This window comes from Marmota flaviventris, chromosome 9 (assembly GCF_047511675.1).
Source record: "Marmota flaviventris isolate mMarFla1 chromosome 9, mMarFla1.hap1, whole genome shotgun sequence".
NCBI lineage: Eukaryota > Metazoa > Chordata > Mammalia > Rodentia > Sciuridae > Marmota > Marmota flaviventris.
The window spans coordinates 65,556,382-65,583,135 of NC_092506.1; the positions used below are offsets into that span (position 1 = coordinate 65,556,382).

General features: G+C 38.2%; 2 protein-coding genes across 3 annotated transcripts in view; one reads left to right on the forward strand and one right to left on the reverse strand.

Annotated features, from left to right (window-relative positions):
• The first annotated feature begins 9,494 nt into the window (after positions 1–9,494).
• Positions 9,495–26,069, forward strand: Aqp11 (aquaporin 11). 2 transcript variants are annotated; one of them, XM_027942689.2, is made up of 3 exons: positions 9,495–10,411; positions 19,519–19,635; positions 25,108–26,069. In XM_027942689.2, the coding sequence occupies exons 1-3, from the start codon at positions 9,793–9,795 to the stop codon at positions 25,179–25,181; spliced, it is 810 nt and encodes a 269-aa protein (XP_027798490.2). In that variant the 5' UTR covers positions 9,495–9,792; the 3' UTR covers positions 25,182–26,069. The 2 variants fall into 2 exon arrangements, with proteins under 2 accessions (XP_027798490.2, XP_027798491.2); XM_027942690.2 differs by lacking the exon at positions 19,519–19,635.
• Positions 17,487–26,754, reverse strand: part of Clns1a (chloride nucleotide-sensitive channel 1A) — a 38,207-nt gene continuing 28,939 nt past the window's right edge. The window contains exon 7 of the mRNA XM_071616523.1: positions 17,487–17,668. The gene's annotated coding sequence lies outside the window, so the exon portion shown is untranslated. The remainder of the gene's footprint in view (positions 17,669–26,754) is intronic.

Sequence of the window (26,754 nt, forward strand, 5' to 3'; positions counted from 1 at the left end):
TTGAGAGCCACAGCTGAAGGGGCCCCAGCAAACTTCCATCTGCCAGCTGATTGGCTCCTCTGTGGTGATGCTCATTGGGCTGTTTCCCCACCCTTTCAGACCACGGAGCTGCTCATTGGAGGACTCTTTTGGCTCCACCCACACGACCCAGCCAATTTGATTGGCCTCAAGAGCAGGAGGAGTGGGGGTTGAGAGACTTGTGGGAAGCCGGTGGTGGCAGTTGGGCTCTGAGGGAATTCCTGAAGAGCTGTGTGGTGCCGTGTGTGTGTGTGTGTGTGTGTGTGTGTGTGTGTGTGTGTGTGTGTTTTCTAAAAATAAAGTTCGTTTCTGCTTAACAAGTGGCTGGTGAATTGTGCCCAGTCAGACTGCGGCAGCTTTGCCAATTTCATTTCACAGTACCTCCCTTTGCCTACCATCCTCCCTCACCCATCTTCTTCCTTTACTCCACTCATCTCCCCTCTATTTTTGTGGGATCTTTTTTTTCTCCTTATTTTGTTCTAGCTTCTGCATATGACAGAAAACATTTAACTCTTGACTTTCTGAGTTCGGTTTATTTCACTTAGTATTATCTTCAGTAACAACCATTTACAAATGACATAATTTCATTCTTCTTCATGGATGAGTAAACCTCCATTGTGTATACATACTATATTTTTTTTGTTTATTCGTCTGTTTACAGGTACCTGGGCTGGTTCCATAATTGGCTATTGTGAACTGTGCTGTTATAAACACTGATATGCCTATATCACTATAGTATACTGACTTTAGTTCTTTAGGATAAATACCAAGGAGTGGGATACCTGGGTCACATGGTGGTTCTATTCCTAGTCTTTTGAAGAATCTCCACATGGCTTTCCAGAGTGGTTGTACTAATTTTCAGTCACATCTACAATGTATGAGTATACGTTTTCCACCACATCCTCTCCTGCATTTATTATTATTTGTATTCTTGATGGCTACCATTCTGACTGGAGTGAGATGAAGTCTCATTGTAGTTTTGATTTGCATTTCCCTGATTGCTGGGGATGTTGAACATTTTTTCATCTATTTATTGGACATTTTCATTTCTTCTTTTGAAAAATGTCTGTTTTGTTCTTTTACCCATCTATTGATTTTTTAGTGTTTTTTCCAGTTCTTTATATACTATGAATTTTAGTACCCTGTCGGAGGAGTAGCTGGCAAAAATTTTTCTATCATTCTGTAGGCACTCTCTTCATGCTGTTGTTTCCTTTGTATGACACAGACTTTTCTATTCTTTCCTTTTCCATTTAATTACTTACTCTATCACTTATGTGTATCAGTATGGTCTTATAGATATTTAATTTGTACTCTGATTTATAATCCAGTACTTTATTTTGATGCTCAGATTGCCCAGCTTTGGGCAGCTCTTTCAGTTAGAAATTATATCATCTTCATATACCTCCATCTTTTCATAACAATTTCTTACATCCTGACACTGCAAGGTGCTCCAGGATCATCTTGTAGAATTCCTGAATTCTGTCCTTGAATCAGCCATTTCTACTTTCTGTATTGGAGCATGGCATTAGAAACTAAGATCTGAGGGTGGAGGGTGTACCTCAGGGCTGGAGCACTTGCCTAGCATGTGTAAGCCCCGGGTTCAATCCTATTAATGTTTGAATATGAGGTGTCCCCCACAGAAGCTCATGTGTTAGGCAATGTAGGAATGTTCAGAAGTGAAATAATTAGATTATGAGCATTGTGAACTCATCAGTGGATTCATCCATTTGATGGGTTAATGATCTGAATGTATTATTGGGTGGTAACTGTAGGTACTGAGGCATGGCTGGAGGAAGTAGGTCACTGGGGGTGTGCCCTTGAACTGTATCCCTCAAGTTCAGAGCAAGGGAGCTGGTTGACCACAGACTGAACCTCTAAAACCATGAGCCCAAAATAAACTTTTTTTCCCAGAAGTTGTTCTTGTCAGGTATTTTGGCCACTGCGATGAAAATGCTGACCAACACAAAGGAAAGAAAGGAAGCAAGCAAGGAAGCCAGGAAGGAAGGAAAAGTGAAGTGACACTAAGTGTGCTCTTTGCTACTAACAATATGTCCTTTCTTCTGGTCTGTCTTTATGAATATAAGAAGGAAAATATATAGGGCTGGGGATGTGGTTCAAGCGGTAGCGCGCTCGCCTGGCATGCTTGCGGCCCGGGTTCGATCCTTAGCACCACATACAAACAAAGATGTTGTGTCCGCCAAATACTAAAAAATAAATATTAAAATTCTCTCTCTCTCTCTCTCACTCTCTCTTTAAAAAAAAAAGATAAAAGAAAATATATGTGTGTACCAAGCCCTGTGTATGCACACAGCTATAATTTCTGTATGTGACCATCTGTAACTATGTTTAGTGAAACATGCATTCATTCTGATATCCCCAACTCTAACCCATTACCATGATTCATTCTAGCCTCTTTCCTTTCTTACTGCCATAGTAAGAAACTTGGCTTCCATTATCAACCACTAGTTTTCTTAATTGCTCTGTTCCCTATATACAAACAGTGATTTCAGAATGGTTAATTTACACCACAGTAGACACAGTTTTATAGACTCTAACCATTTCCAAAGTTACTTAGGTTAGCAAATTTTCTCCCATCTGCTTCAGTGAGGTTGTTTCATAATATAGATATTTTGTCCCATTCTTTATCCCATCTTGGAATCTTCTGACCTCCTAAATAATTTTTTAATTTGCATGCATTAAGGCTGGGGATGTAGCACAGTGGTAGAGGCCCTGCATTTGATTCCCAGAACTACACACACACAGAATTGAATACATTAAGGTTCTGTGGATTTTGACAAATGCATGATGTCATATTACCATTACAGTATCACACAAAATAGTTATACTACCCTAAAATATGTGCTGTGCTGCTTCACCTATTCAATTCTCCTCTCCCACTAAACCCATACTACTTCACTTTTCATCTCCACAGTTTTGCCTTTCCATGATGTCATATGAACAGAATTTTATAATCAGACTTGCTTCTTTCACTTACCAATATACACTTAAGATTCATCCAGATCTTTGCTTGGTTTGCGAGCTCATCCTTTTTTAAAATTTGCAATAAAATACACATAACAAAATATACCACCTTAATCATTTCCAAGTGTATGATCCAGGCGTATTAAGTATACTCACACTGTTGTGTAACCATCATGCCATCTGTCCACAGAACTCCTGCAAAACTGAAACTCAACCCATTAAACATTAACTGCCCATTCCTCCTCCCCCACCTCCTCTTGACAACCGCCATTCTACTTTCTATTTGTATGAACTTCACCAACCTAGAACCCCATATAAGCGGGAGCACACAGTATTTCTTTTGGTGACTGGCTTATTTCACTTACATAATGTTCTCAAGGTTCATCCATGTTGCAGCACCCATGTTTCCCCCTCCCCTGGGAAAACTGTAAAGTTTTATTGAGAGAATTTAAGTCGTATTTTCAATATGACAGTATGTATGGCTTAAGTTTGTCTTAACTTATGGCTGCCCATCATCTACTTTCGGGATTTCAGTACTTTGTAGGTTTGGTAGACTTCCCTTTCACATCAGGACCATCTCCACTTTCAGCCTCAGTCTTTTCCATACCCATTTTCAGGCATTCACCTTCCAATTCAGGTTCATCTTAAATTGTCTTAGGGGAACACTTCAATCCAAACCATAAATTGCAGGTTCTCCTTCCTTTCTTTCTTGTCCAGGTTTAATATTCTAATTCCAGAGGGGGCGCCTGCTGGAGGAAATGGAAGCATAAAGCAGGAGTCACCCACAGGTGGCAGAGCAGGGGTCTAGTTCCCTAAAGGCGTTTTGTAAAGTGATTTCAGTGAACACTGGTACCAACTTGTCTGATTCTGGTGAGAAAGAATATCCCTATTACACATTACGTGATTCATCTCAATTACAGGTAGGTGGCAAGGCAAGAGAAGCCTAGGATTCACTGTAAGCCAGTATTTCCAAGCTCGGGAAAGTTGTCCAGGGGAGATGGCTCTAATTTCAAGTGCCCACTTGGCGCTGCGGTTTTGGGACGCTGGAAAGCAGTCTACTCTGGTTTTATCTCCTGGAAGCCATCCAACACATTGGGCTAACCCATTGGAGGGCATGTTATTTCTAGGGGAGGCTGAACAAAGCCCAGGCTGTTCAGCCATCTCATCTGTGTTAGTCAGCTTTTCACTGCTATGACAAACTACCTAAGAAAAACAACTTAAGGGAGGAAAGACTTGTTTTGGCTCATGTTTTCAAAAGGTTTTAGTTCATGGTCAGCTGGCTCCATTGATTTAGGCCTGAGGCAAGGCAAAACATCATGGCAGAAGGATATGGAGGAGGAAAGTTGCTCACCTCATAGCAGTTAGAAAACTAAGACAGGAAGGGGCTGGGGACAAGATGTAGTTCCCACTCCCTCCAATTAGGTTCTTCTTCCTACAGTTCCCAGCACCTCCCAATAGCCTATTCAGCTATGGATCCCTCAATGGATTAATCCATTGATGTGGTTAGAATCCCCACGATCCAATCACTTATGAAATCCCAACACTGCAGCATTGAGTACCAAGCCTTCAACATGTCTTAGGGGAACACTTCAATCCAAACCATAATATCCCCCTTATCTCAAGTTGTTGTACTCCCAGTACATTGTACAGTTATTTTTAAGAACTATAAGTGAGAAATGGGGGAGAACTAGGGAATCCAAGGCCATCTAGAGAACTACTCAGCAGTACTGTCTCCAACTTCAAAGTGCTTTTCACTCAGCAACATTGCTTTTCTTTCCTTCTATTAAGGAAACATGAAAAGTAGACTCTGGCCTTACCCACACCAGATCATGTGGACACTTCATGTAAAGTCTGAAAAATCTTCCTACTACTTATATAACACAAAAGGGAAAAGAGAACCTTTAAAGGAATCTGACAGATACCATCTTTATCAGGAGATCAGTAATTTTCATTGATAATGAAACATTTGAAATCAAGTGTCAACTGACTTCTGTGATATTCCTGCTAAAGTTTATATCCTGAAACTCATATCTAGGAAACATCAGACAAACCTACAGTCAAGGAAGTTCTCAAAAATAATCCAGGCCATGAAAGTCAAGAAAGGACTAAGGAACTTTCAGATTGAAGAAAACCAATAAGTTATGACAACTAAATGCATGCGTGATTTTGAACTGAATCTTTTTGCTATAAAGAACAATATTAGGACAAATGGCAAAACTTGAATGGGGTTAAGAGGTAGACGGTAACAACGTTAATTTCCTAATTTTGATAGTTTTATTGTGACAGTCTTATTTATAGCTATATACTTATCTATAGATAAGTATAGTGGTATGTGGTATATGGTATATGACATATGGTAGTGTTTCTATAGATAACACTACCACTGAGCTACATCCGAGCTTTTTACATTATATTTTATTTTATAATATTTTTTAGTTGTAATGGATCTTTTTTTCCAATTTATTTATTTATTTATATGCAGTGCTGAGGATCGAACCCAGGGCCTCACACATGTGAAGCCAGATTTAAAGATAGGTAGTTAGTGTAGTTAGGTAAATCCAGTAAAAGCGAAATTGAAGGCCATATTGAGAATGGAGTTCAGGGAAAGGGGAATTGAAAATGTCCTCAAGGCCCAGAGCCCATCCCAAGGAAATGTTAATGAAGTAGCTCCCAGCAAACCTGGAGATACTAATCCAAAAGTCCTTCCTGCCCAGATTACTCCTCTGGCCCAGGGTCCCCCACCTTTGGGCCTTCCCACCTACATTCTACCATTGCAAGATAATAGAACAAAGGACAGGAATGTGGGAAAGACCTCCCTCTTCCATGGATTCCACCTCTTGGGTCCTGTTCTTCCTCCGGGGAGAAGTCTTTTCTGCTGTCCTTAATAAAGCTTCTACTTTCCACTCTAAACTTGCCTTGGTGTGCTAGGAAGGGGGCGTGACCCTTGTCCTTAGAAAGACCCACAGAGCACTCCTAGGCACATACCCACCCTGCTGAATTGTTTATCTACAAATAACTGGAGAGATCTGCTGTGCCAGGTGTCCCTGACTCAGTCAGGCTAGGTGGGGACCCATAGCAACCCCCTAGCAGCCACCAATCAGCATGGGTCAGGGAAAATACCTGGGATGCTAGATGACTCTCCCAGTAGTTTATGGTGTTTGATAACATGTTGGGAAACCATGTAGTTCAGCATGTACTCCCCCTCGTGGCTTAAACCAATCAGTTCAAACGAATCCCCTTCTTATACTAACCAATCACCCCTACCCAACTTGTTCCTGCCAGTGAATGTGCTAATCATGTTTTAGAGTTGTTTTATGATTTTCCCATGGTGTGTGATGATTTGCTAAGAGATGCTATGATGTATGTGAAGTCCCTGCCTTCCCCAAAGAGTGTATAAAACTGCTGCAAACCCTGGGCTCGAGGGCCTCTCAGTGTCACCAGTTGCTGTGTAGGTAAGGAGGACCGAGCTAGCTCGCAATAAACACTTCTTTGCTGCTTACATAGATCTTGATCTCTGGTAGTCTTTTGGGGGTCCCGAATTCGAGCATAACATAAGGACTTGTCACTGGTAAACAGCAGTAACACATGCCAGGCAAGTGCTCTACCATTGAGCCACAACTCCAGCCCCTTTACACTATATTTTAATTTTGTTTTCTCTTCTATTCCTTCTTTTATGCTACTCAAGAGCAAAGACTGTCTTCACTGCTGTTTCACTAAAGTTAACACAGATCTTAGCTCATCTGGAGTTATTTTCTTTTAATATTTTTTAGTTGTTGATGAATCTTTATTTTATTTACTTGCTGAGAATCAAACCCAGTGCCTCACACATGCTAGGCAAACACTCTACCACTGAGCCACAACACCAGCCCTCATGTGGAGTCATTTTAATTAGTCATTTCTTGCCTCTGAAAATAGAAAAAGATGTATTTGATGTGAAATATTAAATCACAAGTAATTAGTTGAATTTATGTTGCTCTTGTTCTTTACTTGAACAATGTCCAAAGTCCTTTTAATGACAATGTATATTACAATGATATTAAAATTTCTTACCAAAGTCCAAAGACCAGTTTTCTACACAGCTTTTGCTAGTAAAGGTGAATTATCAGCAAAGCAATAAACAAAATGCATTTACATTAAATAATTCTCAAGTGACTTCTAGTAAAGAGAATCAATGAAGGAATTATACCACAGGTTTAGTTTTAAAGTAATCTCTTTAAATAGCAGCAACTAAAACGTAGTTTTTATTTACCTGAAATTTTTTCCTTATTAAGCATCAGCACAGGAAAGAGGAAAGGACTTTTTCTTTTGTGTTTTGTGAAAGAATTGAGTTATTTAAAAATTCAGAGTCTGGGGCTAGGGATGTGGCTCAAGCGGTAGCACGCTTGCCTGGCATGCATGCGGCCCGGGTTCAATTCTCAGCACCACATACAAACAAAGATGTTGTGTCCGCCGAAAACTAAAAAAATAAATAAATATTAAAATTCTCTCTCTCTCTTTAAAAAAAAAAGAAATTTCTGAAAAAAAATAAAAATTCAGAGTTTATAAAAATTTTTATTGATACCACAGAAATCTTCACATTAAAAGGGGAATTTCCACCAGGCTTGGTGGTACACGCCTGTAATCCCAGTGACTTGGGAGGCTGAAGCAGGAGGATAGCAAGGTAGAGCCAGACTCAGCAACTTAGCAAGACCCTTATCTCAAAATAAAATTTAAGGGGAAAGGGTGGGGATGTAACTCAGTGGTAGTATCCTTCTGCGCTTAATCTCCAGTACCATAAGACACCCCCCCCCAAAAAAAAAAAGTATTTTTATTAGGTTATAAAAGGACAAGTTGAAATTGGGAATAAAACCGAGGAGAACCATCCAGAAGTTCTTCTCACTCTCCTTCCTTTTTCCCTCCCCTCCAATTCTATGAAATGTGGACTTGTGGTCAAAAGAGCCAGCTGGAACAGAACTGTAGCTGAACAGTGCCAAGGTATTTGGAAACTCCACTCTGAGCCATGACACCATTCCATTAGCACAAAACTTTGCTAGGTGCAAGGTCTGAGGAACCCTAGCATTCTCTCCCACTCTGCATCCCAAATGAGTGAGTTGTTGGGACTATGGTGTGATGGCAAAAGCCAAGACTGGGACTCCAGCTTCTGAAAACTTCTGTTTCACCTTTAAGCTTCTACTTTACTATTTCCTTTGTGCTAGGCTCTGTGCTAAAGAGTTTTCACCCTGTTTAAAACAAACCACTATTCTATGAGTGGACTTCTCCAGAGTTTTGCTTTGGGTTTCCTTCCTTCATAGGATGCAATGACTGTAAGAAATGGCTGTTTCAAAGGGGGATGAAGGGAAGGGAGGGGGAATGGGAATAAGAAAGTAGAATGAATTGGACATACCATCCTATGTGTATATATGATTCACCATCAATGTAATTCTACATCATGTACAACCAGAACAATGAGAACTTATACTCCTTATAATACGTCAAAATACATTCTACTAGCATGTATTAACTAATAAGAACAAGTAAAAATTGAAATAAGGCAATCCCCAAAAAACAAAAGCAGAATGTTTTCTCTGATAAGCAAATGTGAACCACAGCTGGGGCGGAGCGGGTGGAGGAAGAATGAAGGAACTTTGGTTTGTGTAGACGGGAGCGAGGGTAGGGGTGGGACTGTGGGGATGGGAAGGACTGTATAATGGGACGGATATTATTATCCTATATACATGTATGATTACACTACTGGAGCGACTCTGCACCTGTACAGTCAGAGGAATGAGAAATTGTGCTCCATTTGTGTATAACATGTCAAAATGCATTCTACTGTCATGTATAACTAATTAGAACAACAAACACAATTTTAAAATGTAAAAATTGACTGTTTTATGTTATTATATTTAAATAATTCATGCCAAAGATTATAAACAGATTATACAAATACTGTAAATTTAGGGAACATCATTTCTAAGATCCATGACTCAAACTGTGGAAAGAGTGGTGATGGTTGGATAACTGAATGTAATTCATGTCACTGGATTATACACTTACAAATGGTTAAAACAAATGGCATATCACAAATGACTTTATCACAATTACAAAATTAAAAAAAAAATTGTTAGGCAGGTGAAGCGCCTGCTGCACGCTCCTCCTCGGTTCTCAAGTCCATTATTAAAGCACACCCCCTACACGCCGGTGCCGGGCGCTGCGCCTCCCTTCTTAATCTCGGTCGCCCCATTAGTAAAAACGAGGGGGTTGCTGAGATGACCTTTAAGGGGCCTTCCAGATAGATGTATTAGTCTTCTCAGAGTACCCAAAAAGCTCGAGTTCACATTCCAGAGCACATGTCGGAGCGCAAAGGGCGCCCTCCTACCTCTGCCCGGCAGGGTCAGGGATCTGGAGGTCTGGGTCTCGCGCGCGGGCTACTGCGCGCGTGCGCAATGGCCCTGGGCGCGCGGCGGCCCTCGGCGCCCCGCCCCACCAGCGCTAGCTTCCAGTAGCAGAGGGAGGTAGAGGAGCTGTGCGTGTTGGGTTCGGCTGACCGTTGGCCCCTCAGCCGACTCTCAAGCACAGCTCCCTCGCCGCCCCTCACCTCCTCTCCTCCCCGGCTCCGGTTCCAACACCTTAACTCCAAGCCGGGGAGGGGGGGAGGATCCCTCCAGCGTGACGCCGCGGGACCTCCCGCTAGCCTAGAGCCGGCCCTCCCCAGGGGCGTGAGGAGGGGCGGGGCTGCGGACTTAAGACTCAGGCCCCAGGCAGTCTCCTGTTGTTCTGGAGCAAGCCCGCCAGTCATACAGTAAGGGAGTCATGTCGGCGCAGCCGGGGCTCTGGCCCCAGGTCCGGGACACCTGCACCTCTCTGGGGCTTATGTTGTCGATCGTGCTGTTCATGGGTCTGGGCCGCGTGATTGCTCGGCAGCAGCTGCACAGGCCCCTGGCCCACGCCTTCGCTTTGGAGTTTCTGGCCACCTTCCAGCTCTGCTGCTGCACCCACGAGCTACAACTGCTTGGCGCGCAGGACTCCGCGCACCCCACCTGGACGCTGACGCTAATCTACTTCTTCTCGTTGGTGCATGGCCTGACTCTGGTGGGCACTTCCGGCAATCCGTGCGGCGTGATGATGCAGATGATGCTGGGGGGAATGTCCCCCGAAATGGGTGCAGTGAGGCTGTCGTCTCAGCTAGTTAGCGCTCTGTGCAGCAGGTACTGTGTAAGCGCCCTGTGGAACCTGGGTCTGACCAAGTATCACTTCAGCGAGAGGAACTTGGCTTGCAAGAATCCCATCGATTCAGATTTACCCCAAGCGATCATCACAGAGGTCGTCTGCTCCTTTATCTTCCACAGCGCTCTGCTGCAGTTCCAGGAGGTCCGAACCAAGCTTCGTATCCACCTGCTGGCTGCACTCATCACCTTTTTGGCCTACGCAGGTTTGTCATTTCCCATAAAACACTTGGCACGTCTGGACCTCTATGATCTGAGGCTCTTAAGTTCTTTACCAAGATACATCCGAAACCCCACACCGCTGTGATGTAAATATTGGTATCCCTCAGCCCTTTTATTCTAACCATTTTGCAACCCATTCTTAACCAACAAGGCCGAGGTCTTTTATTTAGTGTTTTCAAACACACAGAGAAAGGGGCCACCTCTTGTGCTGAAATTTGAGATCCTGTTAGATACTGCCATGGGTTCAAATATCTTAGAAAAGGATTGTTTTAGCGTTAGAGAGGAAAGACAACTTATCAGTTACCTCTTTGATATTGTAAAGGTGGTATAGATGGTTTCTGACACTCATTGAAAAATGATCCCGGGTCTAAAAAGTTCCTTTTTAAAGCACAAGGTACATGATTGGTTAGTAGTTAAGAATGGGGAGTAGAAATTCTGTAGTTCCATTTTCTAGTCTTTTTTTTTTTTACAAATTACTTACTCATTTCTTTTTTTTTAATTTTTTTTTTTTTTTTGGTTGTCATGGACCTTTATTTTATTTATTAATATGTGGTGCTGAGAATCGAACCCAGTGCCTCACACATGCTAGGCAAGCTCTCTGCCACCAAGCCACAACCCCAGCCCTACTCATTTCTTATTTCTTTAATAATTCGTCTTGAGTTATAAATGAACTTTTAATTGGTCTATCAAGAAAGTTGTGTCTTAAAATTAAAACTTGATTGAAACTAAGGATGCTTAAAAAAAAAAAAAAGTATTTATTTATTTATTTAATGTGGTGCGGAGGATGGAACTCAGTGCCTTGCATGTGCTACCAGAGCATTTAGCTAGCACTCATGATGCCCTACACACAATCCTCTATGCCACCATTCCCAAATGATTCCAAGAGAATACCTTTACTGGGACCATATCTGAATTATAAAATGTTTTGGAGGCATGAATATAACAAAGGAAATTTATAATAGTCATCTTTCTTCTGCCATTAAGTGAAACTTAGAATTAGAAACAAACCTCAAAATAAGGGCTCCTAAATATGTTTGACTATAAAGGTAAAAATGAAAGACTTCCCAATCCATATTCCCTTCTTTAGGCATAGTTCCATTTTTTAGTATACACAGATGAAAACAAATGTTCCAGGAGAGAGGGAAGAGCATATGTATAACTGGAGGGTTCATGAATAGTTGCTCATTTATTCAAGTTTTAGGTTTTTAGCTAAATCAGAAATATCCACTATGTATGAACTGAACTGTCTATGGTTAAAAAAAAAAATTCTGCTGAGTGTGGCAGCATATGCTCTGATTCCAGTTACTCAGGAAGCTCAGGCAGGAGGATCACAACAAGTTCAAGGCCTGCTTGAGCAATTTGGCAAAACCCTATTTTCTAGTCTCAAAGTAAAATAATTTGAAAAGGTCTAGAGATGCAGTGAGGCTCTGTACCAGGGAAAACAAAAAACAGTGACCACCCCCTGCCCCCCCAAAATGTAGTTACACCACAGTTTAATCTTTTACAGTAAAAGATTTTTTAAAATAAAACATTGACAGTTGGATCTTTCTCCAACTATGTCCCTCCTCCCTCTGTTGATTATCCTCAAGTTGGTATTCTATTTTATACTTTAATATAGTTGTGATTCCATAAATAATTCTGCATATATTTATGTTATAGAGATTTTGATAATATTTGAAGTTATAGATTAATATAAGGAAAACTATATATATATAGTGGAAGGAGTATGTAAAAGATCAATTTAAGGGATCTAAAACACTGTTCCTTTTTATTGAAATGTGGGAACTAATTAATGGAAGAGGGCGAGAGAGTAAAAGGGTTGCTAGAACAGTGGTTTTCAACATTCTTCCTGCATTGGAATGACCTGGGGAGCTTTTAAAATATACCCATTCTGGGTTCAGAGATTAAAATGTAATTGCTCTGGGAAGGCGCCTAGGCAGTGGTATAATTTAATTTAACTTTTTGGTACCAGGGATTGAACCCAGGGATGTTCTATCACTGAGTCACATCCCCAGCAGTTTTTTATTTCTTATTTTGAGACAGGTTCTCATTAGGTTCTCGCTAGTTGCTGAGGCTGGCTTTGAACCTGCAATCCTCCTGCCTCAGCTTCCCAAACAGCTGGGATTATAGGCATATGCCACTATGCCTGGAAGCAGTGATATATTTTAAAGTTCCCCAGGTGATTCCTTTCAAAACCAAGGTTGAAAACCACTGTTCTAAGAATCTAGGCCTGTGTAGTCCAATTCAGAAGCCACTAGCCCCCTGTGGCTATTTAAATTAAGGAAAAATAAAGATTGAGTTCCTTACTGGAAGTAGGCACATTTCAAGTGTAATATACTGTAATTAGTGGCTACAGTCTTAGAGCTGGAGAGTGCAGGGGTAAAACCAAACAGAAAAATCACAATCTATGATAATCTTCCTTTCCATTTTCTTTTCTGCCAATATAGGACAGATAAGAGTATTCATTGGGTGCTTAGTATAGGCTAAAGCATCTTGCTAGGAAATTTATATGAGTAACCATAGTTAATCCTTACCAAAAGCCATTGATGAATACATTATTTCCATTTTAAGCAAAGTGAGTGGGGCTCAGAAGTTAAATGACCATCTCAATTTACACAGCAAGCATGCGCACAAACCATGCTTCAAACTGACACTAAAGTACCTACCTAGTTTTATTATCAGCATTCCTACAGTGTGCTCCTCATGAGTTCTAAAAACATACAATTGAATACAATTGGCTCTAAAAAGGAATAAAGTTCTGACAGATACAATATGAACTTTGAAAATATTATGCTAAGCCAGACACATTGCACAATGTAATCCCAAGAACTCAGGAGGCTGAGGCAGGAGGATCAAAAGTTGGAAGCAATCTAGTGAGACACAGTCTCAAAAATGAAAAAACATGAGGCAAGGTGGGGGAACTGGTAGGGTGGTAGGGTGTCTCTATGTTCAAGTCCCACTAATTCTTTTTTTAAAAATTCTAGCTGGACATGGTGGGGCACACTTGTAATCCCAGCAATTTAGGAGGCACTAAACAAATCAGTGAGACCCTGTCCCAAAATAAAAAATAAAAAGGATTGGGGATGTGTCTCAGTAATTAAGTGCCACTGGGTTCAATCCCCAGTACCAAAAAGTAAAAATAAAGAAATTTTAAAAGTCCAGACCCCCCAAAAAGGACAAATATTTTATTACTTCACTACATGAAATAATCCAAAATAGGCAAATTCATAGAATCAGAAAGTAGAATATAGGTTACCAGGACTGAGGAGAAAGAAGAAATGGAAACTTATTATTAATGGATACAGACTTCAGAGTGATAGAAAACTTCTTCTGGATGGAAAACTTCTGGAAAAAAGATAATACTGACAGTAGAACAACATTGTTGAATGTAAAAAACACTGAGTGGCATATTTTATGTATCTTTTACCACAATTAAAAATTTTTAATTACAAAAGGATTTTTATCAAATAAGTCTGGCAAACACTGGATTAAGCAGGTTTTTTAAATTTTATGATCCCACAGAAACTTACTTTACTATGTTACCACTTTGTTCCAAATAGAATGGACTGTCTTGGGACTAGTTGAGTGTCTGTGTGGTCAGGCAAAAGTAAGGCTTTTGTAGGAAGAACTTAAAAAGGAAAAGGGAAACAAAGGCAGGAGAAGATGTGTGATCTAGCCAAGATCACACATCATTATAAGTTACTTTGATTTAACTATTTTTTGGGGGGCGGGGGGAGTTTCTAGGGATTGAACTCAGGGACACTCAACTACTGAGCCACATCCCCAGCCCTATTTTGTACTTTATTTAGAGATAGTGTCTTACTGAGTTGCTAGCACCTTCCTTTTGCTGAGACTGACTTTGAACTTGCAGTCCTCCTGCCTCAACCTCCTGAGCCACTGGGATTGTATCTTTTTTAAACTTGTAAAATACCACAAGTACAGGTTTGACAAAATTGCATGCTGGGAGATTTCAACTTGGGCCTTGAAGGCACTCAGGATTCATGAATTTAGGTCATGTCAAAATGACTGATGATGTATTTTAAGATTCAGAACAGAACTGCCTAGCAGCCTAGCCATAGGTTTCTAGGATTGTGTATTTATTGATTTAGCATTCTGAATTTATTTTTTGCAGTGCTGAGGATTCATCCTCTGGCTTTGCATATACTAAGTAAATGCTCTACCACTCAGCCAGCCCAGCAGTCAGAATTTTTATGTGCAGGTGAGGGCCACTGTTGTCATTACCACTTATGTAGTTATTGGCTTCCCTAATAAAATAAAATTAAAAAAAAAAGAAAAAGAAAGAAAAAGCTTGGTGAGAACATATTAAAAAATATAAACTTTTTTTTTTTTTTTTAATGGGGTCTTGCTATTATGCTGCCCAGGTTGGTCTTAAGCTCCTGGGCTCAAGTGATCCTCTTACTTCAGCCTCCCAGAGAGCTGGGACTTCAGACAGGTGTGTGCTGCCACAACTGTCTCTTAAAATTATAAATTATTATTTCAGATTTCAAGAAATTCTTCCTTAATTTGTATTTTTAGTTCAGTAAACAGGGTGAGAAAAAAATGCATTTATTTCTGTACATAAATAGATATTGAAAAAATGTTATTTTACACATGTAAGTTGTCTTTATTACTGCACCTTTTTGTTTATAGAATTTAAAATTATTTACACTGTTTTCTGACATAGTACCTATCCTCATCTACCAGAAAGTAAGGTTTGAGTACAGAAACAACATTTGTTTTATTTTTCATAATGTAGAACTAGGACTTAGGATAGTATAATCTGGTACAAAGTGAACAGTTGAAAGAATCTTTAGAGTAAATGAGTGAACTAGCAAATAGTTTGTTCAATAAAAAAACTACATAGATAAAATACATATTTGGGCATTCCATATTTTATGTCCATGGCTTCCAATAAAAGTCTAATAAATTGTTTTAAGAAATTGTAGTATTTTTACTTCACTCCATTACTCCATGCAGGATTTTTGGTATCTTTCTAAGTCTTTTAAATGAGAAGGGAACTAAGTACTTACATACTTTCCCTCTAATATAATAACTGTATGAAATAGAGGCCATTACTAGTTTCCAAATAAAACCAACTTATGACCCCAGTATAATATAGTGGTCAAGCGTACAGGTTTAGAGTTGGTCTGTGTTTTTATGCCAGATACTTAATTTGGTCTCAGTTTATTCATCTTTAAAACAAAGAATAATATCATGTCAAGAGTATGAGTCTGGGCTCCGTGGCCCATGCTTATAATCCCAGGCTGAGGCAGGAAGATTGCTAGCTCAGTCAGCCTCAGCAACTTAATGAGGCCCTACGCAAATCAATGAGACCTGTCTCTAAATAAAATATTAAAAAAAGGGCTGGGGATGTGGCTCAGTGGGTAAGCAATCCCTGGTACCAAAAAAAAAAAAAAGGAATATTATTTATATTCTTAGCACAATACATGGCATTTACTACTAATTTGTCACAGGCTTCCAGTCTAAGTTCATCATTGTTGCATAATCAATATTTTTGTTGGTATAAGTTCAGGAAAGTGTAGTCTTTACAACTTTTATATTGAAAGTTAACTTATTTGCAAATAAGTCAATTTTTTGGTATACAAATCCCCAGGTGCTCCCCACAACCTCTGAAACAGTTCAGTGTCATTCTCCCATGTCTATAATAACTAGTCTTAAAAGAGCTACCAAGTTTAGGTAGTAAATTAGCATATCTGTGAGCCAGCAGTAAAAACTGGAGTGTCTAGAGCATTTGCCCAATATAACAGGAGGCAGAGACCACATCCAGGGAAAGCAGTCTTGTCATTAAAAAGGTATTTTCAGTTCTGGATGATGTTTTATCATGGTCTTTGCTCTGATTACATGCTGATCAAATAACTTCTGGTGATAGATTTGGCCTTCCAGGGGGCATTTACCAGGAAATGAGTGCCCTGGAGAAGGAAGACAAATATTTTGGTTACTGGAAAGGGCTAGCTTCCATTATAAATTAGTAAATTTATGTCCATGGCTTCCAATAAAAGTGACCTTCTGGCTTATACATGAGTTTTATGTGATTTTTAACTAGTATCCTTCTGTTACAGAGAATTTGATTCCCCTCAGGAACATTGAGAAACATTAGTGCCTACAAATGCCAGATTTGAGACCTCACCTTTGGTTATGGTGATTTCATAAGCTTATAGTGACCTCTAAAATTCTGCTAGATCTTTTGGTGATAACTCTCTCTCAACATGCAGTTATATCATCTCCCCTTCAAATGTCAATGAATAGTAACCTATTTGCTAAATCCACTTTCTGATAGTTCTGTGTCTGCTGATTTTTTATAAAAAACTAATAAAACACTGAAGTGCTTTTGACTGCCATCCTCTATGTCTGTCCCTCCTTTTCTACCGTCTCTTTCCACCAGTTAATCCTTCTTTGTGTTGTGTGTATTATGTCCTTCCAAAGCCTTTTAAGTGCATTTATTATAGATAATAATCTATGAAACATATATTATTATGTATGTGTTCATGTTATCATAAAAAGTATCATACCTTTCTTCAGTCTACTTTTTTTGGTGGTTTGTTCAATGGAGATCTATGTCAGTAGGGAGATTTCTCTCATTATTTCAAAATGCTTTATGATATCCTAAAGTAATAATAAGCTTATTTAGCAATTTTTCTGTGAATAGATATTTAGGTTTTCTCCAGTTCCCAGTTCTTTGCTATTATAAATAATCAACCTTGAATATATCTTCTTGTACCAAGTACCAGTGTTTCTCTAGGTTTTCAACTGGGGAGGATTTTGTCCCCAGAGGACATTTGGGTTGATACAGTGTGGGGAGAAGAGAGTGCTACTAGCATCTACTGGGTAGGGTCTGGGGATGCCACTAAACATCTTACAGTACACAGGACAGACCCTCACAACAAAAGAATTATCCAGTAAAACAGCAAAGCCCATGCCACATTTGGGGCTTTTGTTAACACAGAATCCATACCTGATATGTATTTCTGTATGTTTAAACTATTGCTATGTAACAAACAATCCCATAACTTAAAATAACAATTTATTACTTTTCACAGTTCTCTGGATTAGTTGGCCAAATCCCATGGCATCACTCATGCAGCTACGTTCACCAGATGGACAGTGGTGGGGCTGGAAAAGCCTGGGGACCCTCACATGTGGCAGTTGGTGCTGTCATCGGGGTTGCCTTGGTTCCCATCCATGTGGCCCAGACCAGTTTACTTCTACATCAGGGTATTGTTCTGAGAGCAAAAAAATAGAGGCTGGTGGGCTTACCTGGAATTCACACAGCACCATCCCTGCCACATTCAGAATTCTGCTGCATTCTGTCAACCCAAGTTGCAAAGCCAGTCCCTATTCAAGAGAGGGGAAATAGAACACCCCTTAGGGGGAGGAGCAGCTTCTACCAAGTCACACTGAACAGAACTGGTAAGGTAGAAGATAAGGAAGTGAAACAGTTCAAGTTTTTAGGGTGGTGTGATTATCATGTTTATCTTAGCCCTAAGAAAAAGTCTTCAGTACACCATGACCTACGGCTCTGAAGTAAACTAGTTATGAGGGCATTGGCTTACTTAGTCTATTTATGCTTTAGGAAGTCAATGATCATTGATGTTAACTCATATTATAAAGATGGTGAGTTTTTCTATCCATGGTATCTGGTACACAGGATTTTTTTTTTTTTTTTTTTTTTTTTTTTTTTGCAGGGTGGTGGTAGTGTAGAATTGAACTGAAATGATCAGCTATAATTCTGTTAAGCCTTGGCAGTTGCAGGTTTAACATTCCAGGATGTGACTGTTCAAGAATGATTCTGAAGGCCCATGAGGTGATGTCAGTATCATCATTGCTGAGGTTAAAAAACAAAAAACAAAAAACCCCCCGAATCATGAGGCTAGTGTGCTAACAAAAACTCTTAGCCATCTAGTGAGCTTCATCTAGTGTTTAGTAGTTTGATCTCAGCCTAGCTTCTTTGTTCTCAGACTATCAATAGTGATATCTCATTAGTGAAATCTTATGAAAAGATCCTTATTTTTTCAACATCCATTGTCAAAGTTTTATTGCAAAAAAGAAAAAAACACTATGAACATGGAGAGTACTCCCCAAAATAGAATTGCAAAAATCCCAAATCATTGATTGAAAGGGTCACTTAACTTAAATAATTTTACTTTTCTGAATGCTATGAAGACAGGCTCTAGTAGTATATGTCAATATAAAACATGTAAAAGTCTCAGGATCTCTATGGCTGAGTGAAGAGGCAGATGTGTGCATCTAAGCCTTCATCTGTAAGAACTACCAGCAGTGCCAGTCTTAGGGATGCTCTTAGGGTGTGTTTTGAAAAGCAGTCGCAGCTCTGGTGAGTAGTGTTGGAGTCCTTCAGTCTCCTCTGCCTTTCTTTTTTTAGTATGTGGACAGAACTATAGATTCCTAGGCCTCATGTCAGTTACCTTTGGTATAGAGCTGGAACAGGAATACTGAAAAATAGTCAACAGTTAAAATTTGTGCTTATTTTTCATGAAGTGACTCACACTTTAAAAACATTTGTATAACCATTTTATTGAGATGTACCATTCACGGTGACTTCTTAAGGACTCTTCTGACAAGAAAAAATGGAAGAGATGATATTTTGGTCTATTTTTACTTTTTGTTTTCAATACAAAAGGTATGCTTATGCCCAAGAGGACCCTGGGATAGTATATCCATTTTTAATTGTATTTTCACTTTATTATTTTTCACTCATTCAAACTGATAAATGGGAAGAATGGCCAAATCTCCTATCTCATAAAAACTATAGGAACTTATAATAATAGAGCACATTAACTTTCAGTGTTCATTTTAAAAGTAAAGGCAGAGCACCAGGTTTAAACTCTTGATGTCCTTTGTCTTTTTTTTTTTTTTTTTTTTTTACTTGGCATATTATAATCCATAATCTGTTACACTTTATAATATGCCACTTGATTCTGCAAAGGAGAATCATAGAGTAAGACTACTTAAATATCTAAAGTAAAATAGTTACATTTAATAACCTATTTCTTTCTAGATACAAGAAAATGTAAGATACATTGTTTGGAATTACTTTGCTTAAAATGTATTACAGGAGGAAGTCTAACAGGAGCAATATTTAATCCAGCATTGGCACTTTCCCTTCATTTCATGTGTTTTGATGAAGCTTTCCCTCAATTTTTTATAGTGTATTGGCTGGCTCCTTCCATAGGTAAGCATATCTTTAATATGTCTGAAAGATTAGGATATTTTAAAATACGATATGAAATGCTGCTGTTACATGTCAATTTCCAAAGTCAGAATAGGCACAAAAAGGAAAAGGAAAAAGGAAGTTAAAATGTTTGAGATAAATGTCATTTAACTCATTTTGCAGAAGGGCATCTCATGAAACAATGAATAACTATAATAAGTATGGTTTTAAAATTATTCACAAATTCAGCTAGGTGCAGTGGTACATACCTGTAGTCCCAGTGGCTCGGGAGGCTGAGGCTGGAAGATTGAAATTCTGAGACCAGCCTCAGCAATTTAGCAAGGCCGGAAGCAACTTAAAGAGACCATGTCTCAAAATAAAAAAATAAAAAGGGCTGGGGATATGGGGATATAGCTCAGTGGTCAAGCACCTCTGGTTTTAAACCCTGGTATATAAAAAAAAAAAAAAAATCACAAGTTCCAATCTTGTTATTTCTATTGGGTTCAGATATATAAAAGTCTTCTATAAAGAGGAATCAAATAACACAAAAAATCATACAATTACTGTACTCATTTTTTTTTAAACATTTATTTATTCATGTATCTTTAGTTTTATGAGGACACATTATTTTGTTTTTATGTGGTGCTGAGGATCGAACCCAGTGCCTCATGCATGCTAGGCGAGTGCGCTACCACTGAGCTACAACTCCAGCCCCTACTGTACTCATAATATGCATTTCTTATAATGAATAAGAGGATGTCCAGCCCTCCATTAATTCACTTTTTGTTCAGTTAGCATTTTCTGTTTCTTATCGCTGATTTTCTGTTTTATTTCTAAAAAAAGGGGCACATGTAGAAGGGAACATTGGCTCCACACACAGTTTTGAATAGCCTCATATTTTTATTCCTCTCGTTCACTTCCCATTCCTTTATTTCACATTTGCTATTTACCATGCTTAGTAATATCTATAGGTACAAACTTGAATATCAGAGAAAAATCTGCATTTAAAAAGGCTAGTGATAGTTTTGTTTCCCCTCTCATTCTATAAATTGTGTTTGTAGTGTTTTCCAATAACTTCTTACAGGCAGGGGCATATGCCTATAATTCCAGTTATGGAGGAGGTGGGGGTAGGAGGATTGCAAGTTTGATGACAACCTGGGCAATTTAGCAAGTCCTGTCTCAAAATAAAAAAATAAAGAAGGGGTGTTTTCCAGGCTGGGATTGTATCTCAGTGGTAGAATGCCCCAGGGTTCAAGCCCCAGCACTCCTTGCCCCCCACCAAAAAAAAAAAAAAAAAGTTAAAAGAGGTTACTAATTAGGCAGGAGAGTTTTTTGTTTTTGTTTTGTTTTTCTGGTACCAGGGATTAAACCCTGAGGCACTTAACCACTGAGCCACATCCATAGCCCTTTTTATTTTTGCTTTTGAGAGGGTATTGCTAAATTGCTTAAGGTCTCACTAAATTGCTGAGGCTGGCTTTGAATTTGTGATCTTCCTGCCTTAGCTTACCTTACCGAACCAATAAGATTACAGGTATGTGCCACCATGCCTGGCTGGTGATAGTTTTTATATGAAAAATTTCCCCCAATGTTTTATTTGAAACCAACATATATTATTTAATATATCAATTTAACATATTTGTTAGTGTGCTCCAACTACTTTTACTGTAGGCCCATGATGCAAAATTATTATTTCACATACTACTTGAAATAACATTTAATAGGTCTTTCCAGAAGAATTTTAAAAGAAAAAAATCTGAAGTAATAATGTTCTCTGCAAAGGGACCTTGATTTTTTTTTCCCTTAAAACAGGCTTTCCAACTCAAAGCACTTTTTAAAAATCGTTTTCGTTATAGATGGACACAATATCTTTATTTTTTAATTTTTTTTGTACTTTTTTTAATTGATTTTTATTTTATTTTATTTTTGTATTTTTTTATTCTTAATTTCTCTAGTAGATATTTTTATTTTTTTTTTATTGGTTGTTCAAAACATTACAAAGCTCTTGACATATCATATTTCATACATTAGTGGTGCTGAAGATCGAACCCAGAGGCAAGCACTCTACTACTGAGCCACAACGCCAGCCCCAACTCAAAGCACTTAATGACTTCTTCCCAAAAGAGCATATAATAGGAAAAACTCTCATGATAGGAAAGAAAGGAAAAGTAACTCGTCACCTTTTGTAGACCAGAGTGGGAGAGTGAAGAAAGGGACTACATTCTCAAGTTTGTATAGTCCAAATAGGAAGATAACACATTTTTTGTGGCCCTTATCAAAACATTTTAAAGACAAACTTACTTCAAAACTATTGAAACACCAAATTAAAAAAAATATATAAATGTTCACAAGGAAACTCTTCTAAGTGGCATCAGAATCAAATTTTCTGTAATTATGTATGGCCCTATTTAGACTGTTGAAAATAAAGATTCTTCCTAAGCTGTCCTAAAAAAGACCCCTAGCTTTTCTCTTAGACCCAACATAAAATTTCTGTTGGAGTTTTTGGTTTAGAAACTCATGTTTCTATACTGAGGTTTATGAATGAGAAACAAGATATCCTTCAATGAATATGGGTAGAATACATATGTGAATAAATATACATAGTTTTTAGACTACTAAATTCAAGCTTGCCATTGAATTTTGTCATATATTAAAGTTATATACTCACTGGAAATAAATGGCTCCAGATGAAAAATAATCTTAAGGTGTCTATCTTCTTCTTTCCTTTTTTAAAAATATTTTTAGTTGTAAATTGACACAATACCTTTATTTTGTTTATTTAGTTTTTTTAAATTTTTTATTGTTGGTTGTTCAAAACATTACATAGTTCTTGATATATCATATTTCCCACTTTGATTCAAGTGGGTTATGAGCTCCCATTTTTACCCCATATACAGATTGCAGAATCACATCAGTTACACATCCATTGATTTACATATTGCCATACTAGTGTCTGTTGTGTTCTGCTGCCTTTCCTATCCTCTACTATCCCCCCTCCCCTCCCCTCCCCTCTTCTCTCTCTGCCCCCTCTACTGACATTCATTTGTCCCCCTTGTATTATTTTTCCCTTTCCCCTCACTTCCTCTTGTATGTACTTTTGTATAACTCTGAGGGTCTCCTTCCATTTCCATGCAATTTCCCTTCTCCCTTTCCCTCCCACCTCTCATCCCTGTTTAATGTTAATCTTCTTCTCATGCTCTTCGACCCTACTCTGTTCTTAGTTACTCTCCTTATATCAAAGAAGACATTTGGCATTTGTTTTTTAGGGATTGGCTAGCTTCACTTAGCATAATCTGCTCTAATGCCATCCATTTCCCTGTAAATTCTATGATTTTGTCATTTTTTAATGCAGAGTAATACTCCATTGTGTATAAATGCCACATTTTTTTTTATCCATTCATCTATTGAAGGGCAATTTTGTTTATTTAGTTTTTATGTGTTGCTGGGGACCAAACCCAGTGCCTCACACTTGCTAGGCAAGTGCTCTACCACTGAGCTACAATCCCAGCCCCCCAACCCCATTTTAAAAAAAATTTGTTATTGGTGATTGAACCTGGAGGCACTCTTACCACTGAGCCACATCCCAACCTTTTTTATATTTTACTTTGAGATAGGGTCTCACTAAGTCGCTGAGGCTGACCTCAAACCTGTGATCCTCTTGCTTCAGCCTCCCAAGTTACTAGGATTACAGGCAAGTGCCACCATGCCCAATTTCTTTTTCTTTTTTTTTTTTAAATATTTTTATTCGTAGATGGACACAGTACCTTTATTTTATTATTTTTTTTATGTGGTGCTAAGGAGGAAACCCAGTGCCTCACATGTGCTAGGCAAGTGTTCTACCACTGAACTACAGCCCCAGCCCCTTCTTGACTCACAGGGAGCAAAGTATTCTTGGGAGCCACAGTTCTTAATGTCTTTCTTGATTCTCATCACAGCAGAGATACTATAATTTCTCTAATGGCCCCCATCATCTTCCCAAATGAAAAATATTAGAAACGTGACTATAAGAATGTATACAAGGGGCTGAGGCTGTGGTTCAGCGGTAGTGCACTTGCCTGGCATGTGTGAGGCATTGGGTTCGATTCTCAGCACCGTGTATAAATAAATAAAATAAAGATCTCTCAGCAACTAAAAAAAATATATAAAAAAAGGAATGTATACAGAACTATTTTCTAGTTTTTACATTTCATACAATAAAAATTGGCCAGTTCTATGTGCTTCTATGAAACTGCAGTTCCATTTTTGGAAAACATTTTAAATGTCATGTCTTATTTTCTAGCTTTGACTCTATAAAGAATTGACAAAATGTTTATCAATTAACATAAGGATCATATCTGATTCCTTTTCATTTGAAGACTTTGGTTGCAGACTCATCTTTTAAAAATATGTTAAGATATCGAAATACTAGCCAAGTCGTAAGGTTTTTTTTATTGCCAAACAAGAATAAGAAAATTTCAAATTTGCCTGTGACAAAACTAATTTTTAATCTAATTATAAGCTATCTACAGTTTTAAGTCTAAATATAGTAGGATTTTTAAAAAGTGAAGAATTCCCTTTTAAGACAGCAATTTGAATTTTGTATACTCAATTGGGTCCCTCTCCTCCCTGTTTCACATTGAAGCAAAGGCTATGTGCTAGATTTATCTAGTGTAACCTCAAAAGACTTTTAGGACTAGGGGGTAGCTCAGTGGTAAAGTGCTTGTCTAGCATGCACAGTATCCTAAGTTTGATCCCCAGCACTGCAAAAACAAACACAAAAAGATTACAAATAAGCAAACTTAAAAAAAATTATATTTAAAAATTAGGCATTGACTGAAATTTTGCTTAAGTATTTTACTTGATAAATCTCTAAAAGCTATTAGTATATAAGACTGATGAGGGAAAAAAAAGAGAGAAGCGAGAAAGTAAATATGATATACTGTTCTTATTTGAGCATTCCAGGTGAGAACCTGGCATACTTTCAGTTGTTCTATTCCTTGGGTACAACCCTGGGGCATATAAAAAAAATTATATTTAAAACTTAGGCATTGACTGAAATTTTGCTTAAGTATTTTACTTGATAAATCTCTAAAAGCTATTAGTATATGACTGATGAGGGGAAAAAAAAGAGAGAGAAGCGAGAAAGTAAATATGATATACTGTTCTTATTTGAGCATTCCAGGTGAGAACCTGGCGTACTTTCAGTTGCTTTATTCCCTGGGTACAACCCTGGGGCATGAAGGACTGTTGCCATTTTAGAGGTACAGCTGAGGACCCAAGTCCAGACTTTTCCAGCAAGTCAGCAAGGGAGCCAGAACTAAAACTATTAATGTTTGGGTTTTGTTTGTCCTTTGAATTCACTATTTAGATCCTACTGGTTTTATCAAGTACATACTGTTTTTAAGGATTTGTGGTTGAAGAAAAATGTGAGAATATTAGTCTAAATGTATACTCAATTAGGGACTGACTTTCCTTTAAGATTGTTTTGTTTTTATTTTACCTTATTTTGTCTTTCAGGTATATTATTGATGATTTTAATGTTCAGCTTTTTCCTTCCATGGCTGCATAACAACAATACAAAAAAGGAATAACTATTCCAAAAGACTCAGACTAAGTTAAAAGACAGTCAAGCTGGACGTGCTAAACACAGGCTACACTGGATTCGTCAATGTTTTAACTTCCTTTGAGGAAGCTGTCTTAAGTTTTCATCACTGGGACTTAAAAAAAAAAAATTACTGTGAAAATGAGGTATCCTGTATTTCTCAGTTAAGACTTGTTCTTTTGAGTGATGTATTAAATGCTGCTAGAAAAGACTCATTCATTAAACCTCACATAAATCTCAAGTGATAATTATTAACTTAGAAGAAGATCAAATGAGTACAAAGTTGAGAAGTGGAGAAAAGGTGATAGTAGGATGAAAGAAATTGTATCCGTTGTTGCTCGAATGAACAGGATTCTTAACCAAAGTATAAACAGTCTAGCTTACAGGACTGGAGAGAAGATACTTTCCAGTGACTACCTCACACAGTGATACCATCAGTGGTATCATCTTCCAATAGGAAAATTGCGTTTGGAAGATTATATATCCATTCATTCTCAAGGGGTTTCTTAAATTTTAAATATATTCTAATATCTAAAATATGTTCTCTAAGTAGATGATCTCACTAACTTCAGGCAAGTTGTATTATAGAATTAAAAACTCACAGGAAGGTGAGATTAAAGCTATCCACCTTGGAATGTACCTTACACCTACCAGGTGAAATAGGTACATGTATTTTTAATCTTTATTGTACAGATAAGGAAACTAAATCTAGATGGGTTTATAGTTTACCACTCTGCCCAAGGTCACATAGAGCCAAATACTGTCTTTACACTTTTACTTCAATCCAAAAACAATGCTCTGACACCTGCCATCCTTGTGATACAAGGAAAATTGAGCGTTTTGAAGAATCATTAAATTCCTTATAATAATATTAAATGCAGGAATCAATTAGTATTTTTGAGGTTTAAAGAACCTTCAACTTTTCTCTATTGGAAGTCTTATTGTCTGAGATTGAATTTTCATTAAACGTTCAGATCATAAAAGGTTAGTGTTTCTCTTCAAAGGCAATTCAGTTAGAATTCAAAGTAAAAAAAAAATGTGGTGAGATATGATCTGAGAAATAATCAATTAACAAGCACATGATAAATTGCCAGGTAATTTAAGTGCTGTTGGAGCTCAGCCTATAGTTGTAGACTGAACAGTGGCAGCTTGTTGCTAAGTCTACCTAACAGGCAGCTGGTTTGAAGATTAGTTTGTCTCTTTAACTTAGAAAAATACATCCCATAGTAATACTTTAAAAAGCAGAGGTCACCAAAATGTGACTGCATAGGTAAAGGTGTCACTGATTTGTTTTACTGGGCCTGCAAAGTATTTAAAATAGAGTCAATATTTTAAGTCTTTTTCACATAAAAATCCATAGTTCCAGCTTCTTTTGCAAAATTCAGATGATCTTACAATATTAGGCCTGAATTCTGCCAGGGCAACACTACTAAATAATGGTTCTTCCCTTTAACAGCCCCTTGTCTTCCAAACATGAAGGTGTGTCACTGTTTCATGGCTATTTTTCTTACAGAAATAGTTCTTTTTATTCATGTTGCTTACATGAAGACTATGGTTTAAGA

Bases quoted from the DNA above. Each gene is read 5' to 3' on its own strand.
- Aqp11 (XM_027942689.2), top strand. From the start codon at position 9,793: ATGTCGGCGCAGCCGGGGCTCTGGCCCCAGGTCCGGGACACCTGCACC. The intron at 10,412-19,518 runs GTTTGTCATTTC...AATGTATTACAG, and splicing joins CACCTTTTTGGCCTACGCAG to GAGGAAGTCTAACAGGAGCA. The intron at 19,636-25,107 runs GTAAGCATATCT...TTTGTCTTTCAG, and splicing joins TTGGCTGGCTCCTTCCATAG to GTATATTATTGATGATTTTA.